This window comes from Vidua macroura, chromosome 5 (genome assembly GCF_024509145.1).
Source record: "Vidua macroura isolate BioBank_ID:100142 chromosome 5, ASM2450914v1, whole genome shotgun sequence".
In the NCBI taxonomy this organism is placed as follows: Eukaryota; Metazoa; Chordata; class Aves; order Passeriformes; family Viduidae; genus Vidua; species Vidua macroura.
The window spans coordinates 14,166,207-14,180,895 of record NC_071575.1 but is presented as its reverse complement, the minus strand read 5'-3'; the positions used below and the strand labels follow the sequence as shown (position 1 = coordinate 14,180,895).

Here is a 14,689-nt window from a genome sequence, read left to right as displayed (position 1 = left end):
TTATTAAGTTGTCCCTCTGCAGCTGAAGTTTTCTTAAATCAGATTCAACCTCTCTCACAGCACAGTCCCTGGCTTTAGAAACCATTAATCAGAAGCTGACAGTCACAATCACTATACTTAGACACATAGAGTAGAACTAGAAAAAGAAACAGAAGTTATTGGAAAATTATGAAAGCCCTTTTATGATCAGCTCTGGAGGTCAGAAAATATAATATATGAGAAATCACAGGAGGACATGTGAAAGTCAAAAGAAAATATCATCAAGCCTTTTTCTAAGCTCTCTCACTTTGCAGAGGAAACAAAAATACCATTAACCTAGGGAAAGGTTCAGGAGAAAATCACAGAACCTGGTTCAAGCTAATAATAGCTAGAGATGAGACTTCACACACTAGAAATTATGACAGCAAGACAAAGTCACAGTACTCTTCAGAAAACCTTTAACACGGGTTGCAAGAATTGTTAAAGGCTACTTAAGGAGAAGGTGGCACCTGCAACTACTTGTATAGGAACTAGCTTGGAACCTAGCTACAACACAGGAACAAACCTAAAAAAATGTGTTTTCACCCATGCAGTCACAGAAATAATGACATTTGAAGACAGTGTTTGCAGATGGCTTTTCAGATTTGTAGTTTCCTTGTAAATTAATTTCACACAATGAATTATTTAGCAGAGCTATTAATAACCATAGCAGATAATAAATGAGATGTGGTTTAATAAAGCAATGTGATAATATCATATTTTCTTAGAAATAAAGAACAATAATCTGGGCTATTCAAGGACTCTTATTCATTACCCTATGCATCAGCTATGCATCTGAACACATCATATTTCCATTTATCAGACAGACAGGAAATAAACCTAAAAATCCTCTTTTGATTGGTGAAAGGCAATTTATGTAAGGAGTCGGTACCGGGATGTACCACATAACAAAACTGCCTTAAAACTACTCCCATCTCCCGGACTATGAAATACAATCAACAGGAAAAATCAGATTGATTGTATGATCCTTCTGCAGCAGCCAGAACAGTCACCTGTGAAGAGGTTATGGAACAGCTATAGAAGAGTTAGCCAATTGGCACAGAAAATGGTGCAGGAGTTAAATTTAGGCTGGATGGGCACTACACAAAGGAAGAGTTCTGCTGTTGTTGCTGCCATATATGACACTCAATCTGTCTCTAATCCAGAGGACTCTCCTGTAGCCAATATCTGCACTGCTCACTTTGTAGTGAGGGTTGCTGTGTTCTTTTCTGCTGACAAAAATCCCCTTATGTCACATGCTTTTAATAGCTTTCTTATCTCTCACAAAGTGTGACTAATAATACCACAACCATGATGTCTTATTAGGAAATTGGTTTCCTTGTCTCTGCTTTACTCCCTTACAGCCCACCCACCTTTTTTTAACACCTCTCTTTTAACTCATAAAGCAGTTGAACACTTTAAACAACCTTCCACTATGTGGTTTTGCTTCACTTTTGATAAAAAGCAGTTGGCTGAACAGGTGAATTAGATCATTTCTTCCCATCTAAAAATGCAAACACATTTCAGCAAAGCATAGAACAGCCGAAATGCCTTTTTTAAAATAAGCAGTGACTACTCAAAGGAATGCTGGAGCACTAAGTCCACTGTAAGAAGTCTCCCCTGGTTTCCCACAGGAGATACACCATTCTCACATTCCACATCTCACATTCCAGGCTGGCATTTTCTATTCAAAATGGAACTCTTCAGTGAAACACTAGCTCTCAGCTGTGGAGCGTACTCCTTCATCAGTCATTGAGCAAATTATCTGCCGAGGGGTGCAGCTGCTTGTCTGCCTCTGAGAGCGCAGGCTTGCTTCCTCAGCATGAGAAAAGGATCCATGACACATCCAAGTCTCTTTCAAGGCAGCTTTATTTCTCAGTACTCAAATATAAGCACAGCATTAAAGAGCACAGCTTCTCAGCCCATACTTGACCAGTGCTTTTAGAAGCATGTTTCCTTCAGTTCCTCCACTTGAGTACTTACTTCAGCAGCCTATCTTTGTTCAATGCCTCACCCTTTCTAGCAGAGAGGGTTAACAGTATGGTGTTGGGTGATCCAAGGTCTATGGCCTTTTCAAAAAAGGCATGGAGCCCTGCCAGGGAACAGCTCTAATGCAATTCAAACACTACATGTTTCTAGGTTCTCTTTTTTTTTCTGGTTACAAACGGCCTGAATGTTAAAAAACCTCTCCTGATCTGTGGAACTCGCCCTGATTTTTAGGAGCCTGTCAACATCCTGCTTTTACTGGTTTGGAACTGAACTCCCAATCCTGAAAAGAGAGATTCTCATGCAGAGCACCTACACCCTTGTTTGTACCCTGTTACTGATTTGAGAATTGGACTCCCTACCAGATACATCCCTGTATCTTCAAGTGCCTACACAGCTTAAAAAAATCTGGACACCAAATGTCTGCAGATTTGCTTCACCATCTCTATAACCCTCTTTTTGGCTATACCTTTTTTTAAGCTTTGCTCTGGAGAGGTAGATTTTAATTTACTGCTATTGTAGGGTTGGGGAAAGGGGAAAACCAAAATACCAACAAAATACTGCAAGACTCAGAATGTAACTGCAGTGAGCAACTATACAAGTGCACTTGAAAACTCAGATCAGAATTTATTCAATTTAGAAAACAAAATCTGCAATCCTTTAGGCAGAAACATTCTTCCACAGTAAGGAGAGAACAGTAGGTTCCCAGTCTGTAAGCTTACAGGTCCTGCACATCAATGTAGTGCATCTGAAGTGGTGTTAGTGAGAGAAGAAAACTGACTACTTTCTCTTTAGCCTCCCGTTAAATGCTATTTTTGAAGGGAGAATGTGCACAGCTGGCTTGCTTCCCCAGCCCAGAAAGTCTCCACCTAAGTCTCTTCACAGCACCGTTTCAGCTTCCAGCATAAATCTCAGATAAACCACCAAACAAAACCATTTCCCAATCCAGGCAGAGCTACAGTCCTTGAATTTCATCACTGCAATTTTATTGCAGGAGTCCTCTCTCCTTCTGTGATGGTTTTAAAGGGAACATTCAGCACTTCTCAGCTAAGCCCAAGGAATGCTGCACCTAAATGGGAAAGCTGATCTATATTAACCCTATAGCTGCATCATTATTTCCTATTCAAAAGCAGGAATACAAAGTACAAATGCAGGAAACAAGGTTCAAGAAGGGCTGTAGGCTCTCACTTCCTCATCCATCTGCAGAGTGTTCCTCAGCGATAGCAAGTCCTTCAGACCACTTACCTTTCCTCCACTGCAGTCTGACCACAAGACCCTATCAGTGACTGCATGCATAGAAGTAGCTCTAGAAAAAGTATTTAAGGTTCTTCAGCGGCTTCAGAGTCAGCTATCCCCCCAAAGGGGCTCTCAATTTGAATGCGTGCTATAAGTAAGAAAATGTTTCTGTGCAGTCTGCTAGTAACAAGCATATTGAGCTTGCTTGAAAATGCTCTGCATCACCACTGCATTTTGCATCCTATGGATACATACAGCAATACATTTAAATTTACTGTGGATCTCAAATACATGCCAGAATGCAGCACGCAAACAAGGAAACCAAAGATCTTGGATTATGCATTCGATTTTTAGTCACAAACTTCCTTTCCAAAGGCACACTCTGGTAACTTAGCTTGAAGTACATTCAAATGCAGCCTCTAACAACAGCTTTGTAATAAGAAGATTTGACTACTGCTTTATCAGTTTGAAGCTTTCATCAGAAAATGACAATTCAGAAATGACTCACAGAAATGTTGCCATTTCAGTGAGTTTCCTATGTGGCCCAATGAGAGAAGTCCAATGGACTTCTGACCACCCAAATTTTCCAGGGTCACGTAGTCTACTCCAGTATATAGCATTTTAGCACCTCCAAGTTCCTGCTTCAAAAGAGAAGACAAGCAGACCTGGAAACTTCAGCCCTACCAGAGACTTAGCACATGGGTTCTGAAAAGGACTGAAAGGACAGCACTTGAACTGTCCTTGCCATGGCCATTGCTGCTTGCCAATTTCTGCTCCCAAGGTGTGAAGCCCACTGTTCAGTGCACTTCTCATACTCCTCATTATGTCACATAACTCTGACTGGAAGCTAGGAGTTAAGAAGCAAGGAAGCTACAAAAATAACTGGAAATACAAAATACACATTTTATAGTTCTCAGATCTAAAATCACTTGGAAACTCTGGAGCAGAAGAGTGTTCTGGTTATTCTGAAAACCCTTTTCAGACTTCCTACTCTAAAAGCCACAATTTTTACATGCTTCAAAGTGCAATAATCATTCTCATCTCAGTGTCACAATGACAATTAGTAATGGAACTCCAGCTTTCAAAGATGTTTGGGTGCGACTGGAAAACAGGAAGTACTTCTTAGGTGCTTTGAGAAAGGCAAAAAAAAAATCTATGGTAAAGTTCAGAAGCTTAGCTAGACTTGTTTTTAACCAAGCAACTAAGTAAAATCCACCATGCTGTAACCTTGCTAATTTGAAGATGATTCGGTGTTAATAATATGGAAACGCACTGCAAACCATTGCCTGAAGATTAGTCACAAGTAAACACAATAGAAAAAAAATCCTCCGCATTCCATTCTTTCATTCATTTGTAAAGTGTAGTTTAGTTTAATTTCTAAGCATGTTTATATTTTTGTAGTATACTTTAAAATAAGAAGGATTTTTTAATATCCTGAGACTTCATTAAACCTACTCTTTGGTGATTAATGCATGCTGTGAAGTGAGGAGTAAGTGCTATTTGTGAAATGTATATCAGAGAAACACCAGCTAGCTAAACTCTTAGCATGTTTGGAAACTTTGTCAGCAATAACAATTTTACTATCTGGGCACTTAACCACTACCTTAGTGTCTTAAGAGCCTTAATTTAGCTTCTTAGAAACAGAGAAAACATTACAGCTGTCCATGCCTGGAGGGAACACAAGCTAGCAAACATACCACTGTTTTGAATTCAGACACTTGCCACAGCAGCCAGTCTTCGTTAAGAGTGTACAGGGCTTTGCAAGTTATTGCGTCCACAGGCCCTTTGTTTATCCTCTGATTGAGGGTTGTCACCAGCAAATAGAAAGGTTCACCAATTGTCTCCTAGGACAGGAAAAAAATACAAGAAACATTTATTTTTGTAATCACTAAATGAGCATGAATAACTAGAAAAAAATCAAGTGTAACAAATGGTGCTATTTCCTTTTAAGTAACTCATTATCTTGCAATTATAAAAGAAAATCCCTCCAAGCAGATTTATCTAGTTATTTGTTTAACCTCCATCTTTTGCTTTTCAGTGTGAAAGTCTCATGCAAATAGCAAGGGACATCTGGAGTGAGTGGCAAGATAGCTCACAGCTCCTTGCTGTGCACAAGCACACTACAGACAAGCTGCTCCTACTCCACCTGGCAGACACTTCCTAGTTCCACCAAAGAGTGGGTGGGGGGTGAGACATGCACATGTTCACATGCATACTTCAGCTACTTCTTCCATTTTCAGTCTTTTGAGAAAACAAGCTAACAACTAGTTTCCTTTTGAGTTGGTGTCTCCCTTTTTGTCTCTGAAAAATGTTTTGGGAGCAAGCTGATGGGACTTACCCTTGGGTATCAGCAAAAGAGGAAATGAACCCGGGGATTTCCTCTCCTGCCTAAACCCCAGAGCTCAGGAAAGCACCTGAGAAAGGAAGGATGTATCTCTATTTCCACGTGACACCATTCCTGCAGCCCAGCTAAGGCATCTCACTAGCACAGCTCTGTAAAAATGTCTGGTGTATTGAGAACATATCTCTGACAGTTCCTTGGCACTCTCCTCAGTTCCAGGAAACCGCTGTGAGCTGCTGAGCCTCAAACAATTCTGCTGTTGTATTAATGCAAGCACTGATGAGAACGATACCAACAGTGTGATAGCATCGCATTGATAGGAGAGACAGGAAGAGTAACAAAGCACTGAAACCAAGCACAAAGTGCTATCAAGTCCCTAAAAAAATCAAATATTAAAATGAAACTAAATGCTTATTTTGTTTTCATTTGAAGTAATTTAGATCTTGAAATCTGCAATACTGCTTGGAGGTTGAAAAGTTTGGAAAGAAGTTTAGTTTTCCAAAGGATGGTATTCCTTAAATCTCCATTTTTCCATTTCTTTCCAACAACTTGCATAGATGGGTACCACTGCATTTTATCAAGTGTATCAGTCTTTTAATATGATCACAATACATCTCACTGGGCTGAAATGTCTGTTATGAGAAAATGATATGCTGGAATTACAAAATTACTCAAATCTTGGCCAAATACATGACACGATCATTGCTTGGAGATGTGCTCTTTTCCTGCATTCCACTAAAGTCACTTAAACAGTTAAGTCACCTAAACTAGAAGAGTGCACACTCATAATGTTAAAATGCTAGATTGAATGCTTTAAACATTATGACAGCTCCTATGGAAAAAATAAATTAAAGAAATTCCCTGCATATCTCACGTAGTGAAAAGATATACACGTACCCGGAGAAATCCAGAAAGGCAGACAGACATCCAGTTTGTCAGCAATTTTTCTACCACAGATTCAGTTCGTCTGAGCAGGAGCTTAGGCTGTACATTGCTCGATTGCTCCATCAAGTCCCTTGTCAATACTTCCAAAATATGGGTCAGATAAACTAGCTTAGTTTGTAATGCAATAGTCAAGAAAGATGCAAACAAGCACCTATGGGGAAAAAAAAAAAAGAATGCTATAATTCTGGAATTTCTCTTTCAAGCCATCTTTAATAAATGAAACACATTTTAGTGCAGTTCATATCCTAAGTTCTTCCTCCTCAGGCACATAAAGTGTCCACTGTTCTCTACAAAAATATAAAAAATGCAAGTCCATCTGCTCTTGTAATTATTTTTTAAACACAGAACGTGTGTCTCTAAATTTAATTTTGCAGAACAACACCTGCTTCAGTGACAGAACATTTCTTAACTGTAGAACTGTTGATCTAACTGCAGGAAGTGTTTACAGTTTTGAACTGAGCTTTCCTGCTCCTTTGCCTCTTTGTTTATATGTACAAACATTCCATTTTCTCTTTAATTGCTTGTTTTAATGGCAATGTTTTTTCTTCCTCAGTGAGTACAGATGGAGAAGGAAAAATGCTCCAGAGTACTGCAAGCTTGTTTTGCAAAAAGTAGCAAATACATTTGTGTGCTACAACCCATGTTGTTTCTTCCTGCTAATTCTTTTTCTTGAAGATGATAAGCATAATCATACTATACCTGTCTTTCACAGAGAAATTTTTCTGCTTTTCAAGGGTGTGAATGAGAGTAACAAGAAAGTTCTTGTTACAAATTAAAGCATGCAACATGTTGAAGCTTTCATCCTTGCTCGTTTGGTCTCTGCTCTGGAATAGTTAAACAAAAATAAGCAAACTGTAGTTTGGCTATGATGGATTCTTAATGCTCATAAAAAATGGAAAGAAACATATGGGATAAGATCCTGGCCTCATTTAAATCAGTGGGAATTTAGCATTTATTTAAGGTATCTCGGGATTTTACCAAAAACACATTTATGTTTGTGTACAACACAGAATATACACGTGCAGAGCATACATTTTCTGCCCTATACACAAAGCAATGCCAATAGTTAAGTTTGCCCATAATTTCCCATTATGAGATTCTGTTTTATCTAAGTAAGTCAAATACACATTGGATTTGTATTTGTATTATGCACCTTACACTTCAAATTCCTTTTACATATAAATCCATGTAACCCTCCTCATGGAGGAAAGGGAACATATTGAAAATGCAAGCTGATGTGTTGTTCAAGGACAACACTGAGAGAAGGGATACAATCACTCTTGAAAAAAAAAATTAATGAAGGCATATCACACTACATCAGCTTACCTGTGGCATTTCTTCACTGAAGATGGATGCAAAGCCTCCTGACTAAAATATAAGGGGATATTTATCATTCATAAGCACACTAAAAGTTTCTAACACATGTATGTTTATCACGCCAAGCATGTTCCTGATACTACTTGAAACAAAACAATGGAAATGTCGACTTCTAGCAGATACAACATAAAAACTCTACACAGTAACTTCTGCAAAGGTGCTGCCAAAGCTCACTGGAAAGTGAACTCTCACAAAATGACCTGGTATCATCTTCAATGTGCTGTGTGTGTTAATCGATGCTGCTGTGCTACGCTCGCACAGCAGTCAAGCAATGCTCCCCAGGAAGAGCTGTGTATCACTGTCATCTGCAAATGTGCTGGTGGCAAGGGGTGCTGCAGGCTGCATTCTTCCTGGCTGGCAGGATAGCCTTTGGTATACAGGGCTGCTGTTAATGAAGTGACACTTGAGCTCATCTGCTTCCATTCATTTCAAGACACTCATGAATATTCACTAATGAACTCACCAGGAGGTCCATGCTGGCAGACTCCACTGAGGCACAGGTGCCACCACACATCCAGTCCTAGCAAAAGCTCTCACACAAAAGGAAGGCCCCAGTTCTCAAACACCTTGTCAATGCCTCTTGAGCAACAGATCTACACCATTTACTGTTACATGCTTTATCTGTCATGCTGGCAGCCCCTACTTTCCTTACAGCATCACAGAATGGTTTGGGTCATAAGGGACCTTAATGATCATCTAGTTCCAACCCCACTGCCTGGGTAGGGTTACCTTCTACTGGGCCATCCCCATCCAATCTAGCACTGAACATTTCCAGGGATGGGGCACCTACAACTGCTCTGGACAACCTGTTTCAGGGCCTCATCACCATCATCATAAGAAATTTCTTCCTCACGTTCAATTTAAGTTTATCCTCTTTCAGTTTAAAACATTTAGCTCTTGTCCTATCACTACAGACCCTGGTAGAAAGTCTGTTTCCATCTTTCTTATAAGCCCCATTTTAACTGAAAGGCTGCCTTCCTGTCTGAAGGCTGAACAATCACAGCTGGCTCAGAGATCCTTAATAGAAAAAGTGTCCCAACATTCTAAGCATTTTCATCACCCTCCTCTGGACCTGCTCTAACAAGTCCATGTCCTTCTTGTGCTGGGGAACCTCAGAGCTGGATGCAGTGCTCCAGGTGGGGTATCACAGGGCAGAGAGGGAGAATCACCTCCCTCAGCCTGCTGGCTACGCTTCTTTTTGATGCAGCCCTGGGTATGATTGACTTTGGGCTGTGAGCACACACTGGCATCCTACATCTAATTTTTCATCTACATACCTGATTGTTCATCCCTTCCTTTCCTCATTCCTCCTGCTCTATTCTACCCTACCTAACTCTTCTTCCTTTTCCTCCATTGGCTATTTCCATTTCTCCAGAACTGAGAACCTAACATCAACTACCAATAAAAGACACACATAAACATGCACACGTAGAGTGAAAGAACCAGAATTGTATTAAAGGTTAAAAATGTCTGTGAACAAGGAACAAGGATTGGAGCATTAAACCAAACAATGTGTGAAATTGAGGGAAAACAGAAATAATAAGACAAATTTAACAAGCAAAGCAAAAATCAGGCTTAGCATCAAGAACATTCTAAGAATAGATATAATATCCATTTAAGACCTACAAGCATTAAAAGCTATTAAGCCAGATCAAATATAGAAAACTGAAGCAGTGGGAAGCAACAGTCTCAGAACAAAGATGGGGTTGATCAGTCTTCATTTTAGGTATGGGAGTCCCTCTTTAAGCAACTTATCCCATCCTAAGGGAGATGCCTCAGACAAATGGGATGAATTGCTTTCCTGAGCTGCCCATCTCTGCACTGACTACAGAAGATGCTCAGTCAACAGTTTCAATGCTTAAACAGCTTAGGTTAGATGAGACAAAGCCCATCAATCATGCTGGAGGGCACAAAGAGTGCAATATGGACATCATTCAAACACATGCGGTTATTGAAGGAAGTAGTGGTTTGTCACTTTGACCCTTCTGTCAACCCTTCTCACACTCAGTTGTAATATATACCCCACTGGCTTATCTGTTCTTCTACAATATTTGTTCAGTGGAGCACTGCTTTTCTGCCACGCTCATACAGCACAAAGCATGTTTGGACACTCCTGCAATGTAAATAGTAAGTACTCAGCAGAAGAAATTGGTATACAACATTTTAAGTAACTTGCCTGACACCGTAATGTTTGTAGAGAGCTAACAGTAGCAAGTGTACCCTTGTGGGATAAGTATTTCAAACTGAGACAAAATCCAACTGAAATAATTTCCAGGATGTGCCGTGGAATGAGACTCACCAAGGCAAAACAGGAGCCCTTCCCATTTTTACTTTACAGACTGAAGCAGAGTGGCAAATTTTATATCTTTTTTTCTTAACTTTTTATTTGCATAGAATACAGCATTTCCACTGAATCAGCTTCTACATACTATTACTGTTTTGACAAGGGAAAGTATAGGAAAAGGTATATTCTTAAGAATAAAACTGCTATTTTAATGCTAATATGCCCGGCAGCAAAACAATCAGAAAGGAAAGAGATGCAGGAAGTAAAGTTTCTTTTCCACTTTCTTCAAACCACCTGGTGATCCTCTAAAAATTAGGCTGGGGGCATAACAGTAGTACCATCAGAGATATTCCCAGCGTCCTTTGGTGTGAGAACTGGACTCAAATTATACAGGGATTTTGCATATGTAATTGCTAAATACTATTCTGCTTTGGTGTCTGGTATTTGGTGTTGTACAAAAACCAAAGGCCCTGATTCTGCACTATCACATGTATTTAAACTTTATCACAATGAGCCTTTACTAGGATCACAAACAGCAATAAAGTGAAGCACTGTGCAGACAAGAGTGTAAGACTTGGCTGCAGCAGTGATGAGTAATGAAGCCTGGTAGATAATTCACATCCATACCAGTTATACCCTAAACTAACCAAGTTTCTACTTACTAGTGTCAGTCATACAGGAAAATATCACCAGTTGAGATCACAGCTTCTGCCAATTGGATAAATGCTCATAAGCACTGGTTACCATCACAATATAATATTGAAAGCTGTGGCAAAGGCACTTATCAGCCTCATAAGGTGCCACACAGGCAAAAAAAAAAAAAAAATAGTAAGAGAAGTAAAACATTCAAGAGAACACCTCTTTGGTCATCTGATGCAGTGGCACAAACTGCTTCAATGAACACTGAAAATGTCTGCCTCTAAACTGGGAAACACTTAACTACTTATGTCATTTCTAAGCATTTGAGCTCCACCCCTTTGAATCAACATCTTACCATTTCTGTCAGCACCTTGGTGTAGAAAGTCAGCACCATCTTAGAGCCATTTCTTCATTCCACAAGTCTAATTAGGAAGTGTCATGATGTTAGCTAGCATGTTAGCTAGCCTGACTGTTACTTTAATTAGCTATAGCATTGGAAATGAAAGCATGGGAACAAAAAAAGCAATGGATAAATTATAGCTTAGTTAAGATGGCCTGAAAGGCAAGCAGCTCAGTGAGGCTGAACAAAAAGGAATGGATACACACACAACCCTTGAAAATTCAAGAATACTGCTTTAGCTACAGTGCAAAGGCTTGGTATCTATAGAGATATACAGCTTTAAGTGTTCTTTGGTAATTCTTGATTTAAGAAAAGTTTCTTGTGAGAACAAAGTGCAATTACTGTGTAGTATTTTCTTTAGTTATTTGATCCTGATCTTCCTTAATTTTTTTACTATTAGTCAGAGAACAACTGAAAGACTTGTAAATATTTACCTCTGGAAAGAAAGTTCTAAGAGCGAAATGTTTGTAGTCAAGGAAGGGAACTGTTCCAAAACTATCCACCACATCTAATTCATCCATCTGCAGTTCAGCAAATCCTGAAAAATCACCCCCCCATCCCCACCCAGAGAGTTAGTTTAGTTGATACAAAATCAGCTTCAAAATTATAACTTGGCTCCAGTAGATACTCCTTCAAAAATAATTTTCAGGGAAGAGGGGTTGTTCTTACAGCTGAAGCTCTTATGAGCTGGAAAGTAGCAATCTACTTTTTTTGTTGAAGGAAAGACTACATGCAATCCTATTAGCTCAGTGCTATCTGCTACTGCAGTGCATACAATATTAAGCAGGAACTCTGATACAACACAAAAATATTCTAACAGCTACAAAATGAAAATGTTTATATAATGTGAGCTTCTTGACAGTTTCAGTTCAGAAAATACACTGTAGACCTACCCTCGCGTATTTCCTTACGAATCTCATATTCCAGCAGTTCAAGTTGCTGACTCTGTTTACGAGTTAACTCTTTGGATTTGTATCTAGTAACTATGAATGCCGCTAAAAAGGAAGAAAAAGAGACTTTGAGAACAGAAATCACAGAACAGAAAACTCCTATACAAGACATAATTTATTATCAAGAAACAAAAAGATTAATGTATATTTGTACAATTAGTATTTTATTGTTGTCCCTGTGCTAGTACCCAAGAGCCCTAGTTATCTGGATCTATATATATCCCAATCTTTAGAAAAATCATTCCTTTTAACAAGGTCTTAAATTGTCAATCCAACTTTATTAGAAAGTGCAGCACACCCTGTTATATACAGCCTGCACAGTGAGATGCAGACTCTAACAACCACTTCTACTAATAGCAGCCTACTTAAGGTACCACTGATTAAACAGAAAAAACAGTCGTTTTGAACAGAAAATCCACTTACCAATTGTTAACTTTTCTAAAGCTTATTTAGAGAGAATAAAGACACAACATATGGTTCCTTTTTATAATGAACTTTAAAAAAAAGGAATCAACCAAATGAATAAACCCCCTATTACTTAGTAAAATAAATAGAAATTTATCAGATATATAAGCAGGTAAAAAGACTCAGAAAAAAAAGGGAGCACCAAGAAGACAAGGGTATAACTATTTACTTCCCTCAGTTTAGTAATGACCCACAAATTCACGAATGATCCAAATGAGACTGAGCAGAAACACCACAAACACTGACTGAGGATAAGCAGTTTGTTAGGGTACATCTGCCTCAGGGACAGGAGGGTAGCTGAGCTCTGACAGCTGGAAGGGACCAAGTTGTGACACAAGAATCTCAGTTCTGTGGCTTGCTTCCTGAAGTGAAAGTGAGTAATCCCAGCAGAACAGACAGAAATACTGTCTTGTAACATGCTTGTGATGTGCTGCAGTCTGACAATTTAGACTTCACCATCAGAACAGAGTTAATTTTGTCCACTCTTATAGGGAACAGGGTAAAATCACCAGACTGTTTGTGACAGTTCCAGACACGTGAGTATGTATAGTGTCTGTGTCATGATCATACCCTTCAGCAAATCAAAAGCTGATAATATATTATTGTACTTACCTATAATGACACCCACCACAATAGGTAGCAAAATAAGAACATATAAATATATGTGTGATGATGTTGGTTTGACTTCATGCTCAAAATTTCCTAATTTGACCTGAAGAAAAGCAATGGCTGTGTTAATAGAGAACAGGCATTATATCAGTGCTTAAAATGACATTTAACGTATTAAAAAAAAAGTATTTAAGGCACATAAGGACAATGGTAGATTATTGGGAAGACAGTAGAAGTTCAGTAAAATGCATATAAACCAACATTAACTTAAATTTTACTGTCTTTGATATTTAAGGAGGGTAGCAGAGCAATGATGAAAAAATTTAGAGGTCCTCATGTACCACCAAATTTTGTTATGCTCTTGCTGCAAACTACAGCCCTCAAATGAAAGGCAAGATCTGGCCTCCAGCTGGCCAAGTGGCTCATGCACTCAAAGTCGCTGCTAAGCATTTTGACATAAGGAAGGCATGTGTTTGCACTCACAGTGTTACTCTGCTGAGCAGAAAAGTAAGATAAGACTCATAATAAGAATGAGGGAAGTAGAATTTTTCAGAGACACCTGACCTACAGCCCTCTTCCCTATTTCTCTGAGGAAGTTTCAACCTCTTTATGGAGGATGTTATTCCTGAGGGTCGTTAAGAACAAATGCAACATACGATAAATGTACAACATGTACATGTTACAATCCATGTACAATATCCCCCAACCGTGGGCTTGTCAAAGGCAGGACAGGCATTAATTCTTAGGGGCACATGAAAATGCTGGTCTGCCAAATGCCAAACTGAGGCATTTACCACTGATAATTATGGCAGAAGAAATTTCACAAAGGAGGATCTGAAAGAGGATCTGCAAAAGCACATAAATAAAGGGTAGCTAAAACTATAAACAGGCTAGACACAAAAATATGTTTTGGCACATAAAAAGAATACCACCAAGTGCCAGGGATAGAAATGAGCTAGAGATAATTGAAAAGGAGGGTTGAGTTGAAATTATTTTGGGTTACAGCAGGGAAGGCAGAGATCTGGTGATTGCAATCAGTGGCTTGTCACAGGAGGTGAGCAGTCAGGGCAGCTGCAGACTGCCAAATGGATACTCACATCACAGCTATACAGACACAAGCAAGCAAAAAAAACCCACAGGGCTGGAAGGACACAGCCTTTATAATTCCAGGGCTACAAGGAACAGAAGACAAAGCAGATCTATTTCCTTCATCAAATGTTACTTTTTCCTCTGATGTTTCTATGTTTTCACAGTTCCTTTGCAAAATTATTTTGGTCTGTGTCTTCCTAGGATCCCATTAGCCTTTCCCAAGGCTCAAAGTATTTAGCATTAGTGGCTAAATACTCTACCCATCCTATGACTAATACATCTACTTTTCTAGACTTGTCATATCCAGCTGAAGACTTCCTAAAGCAGAAATTTCTTTCACTTGTCCTTGT

General features: G+C 39.1%; 1 protein-coding gene across 1 annotated transcript in view; it reads right to left on the bottom strand.

The window, feature by feature from the left end:
• PLXNC1 (plexin C1) overlaps nt 1–14,689 on the bottom strand; it is a 70,680-nt gene that overhangs the window by 19,130 nt on the left and 36,861 nt on the right. Inside the window, exons 15-21 of the mRNA XM_053977489.1 lie at nt 13,254–13,353; nt 12,120–12,221; nt 11,661–11,764; nt 7,853–7,894; nt 7,226–7,350; nt 6,479–6,677; nt 4,938–5,084 (exon numbers count right to left, since the gene is read on the bottom strand). Coding sequence (XP_053833464.1) covers nt 4,938–5,084; nt 6,479–6,677; nt 7,226–7,350; nt 7,853–7,894; nt 11,661–11,764; nt 12,120–12,221; nt 13,254–13,353 — 819 coding nt within the window. The remainder of the gene's footprint in view (nt 1–4,937; nt 5,085–6,478; nt 6,678–7,225; nt 7,351–7,852; nt 7,895–11,660; nt 11,765–12,119; nt 12,222–13,253; nt 13,354–14,689) is intronic.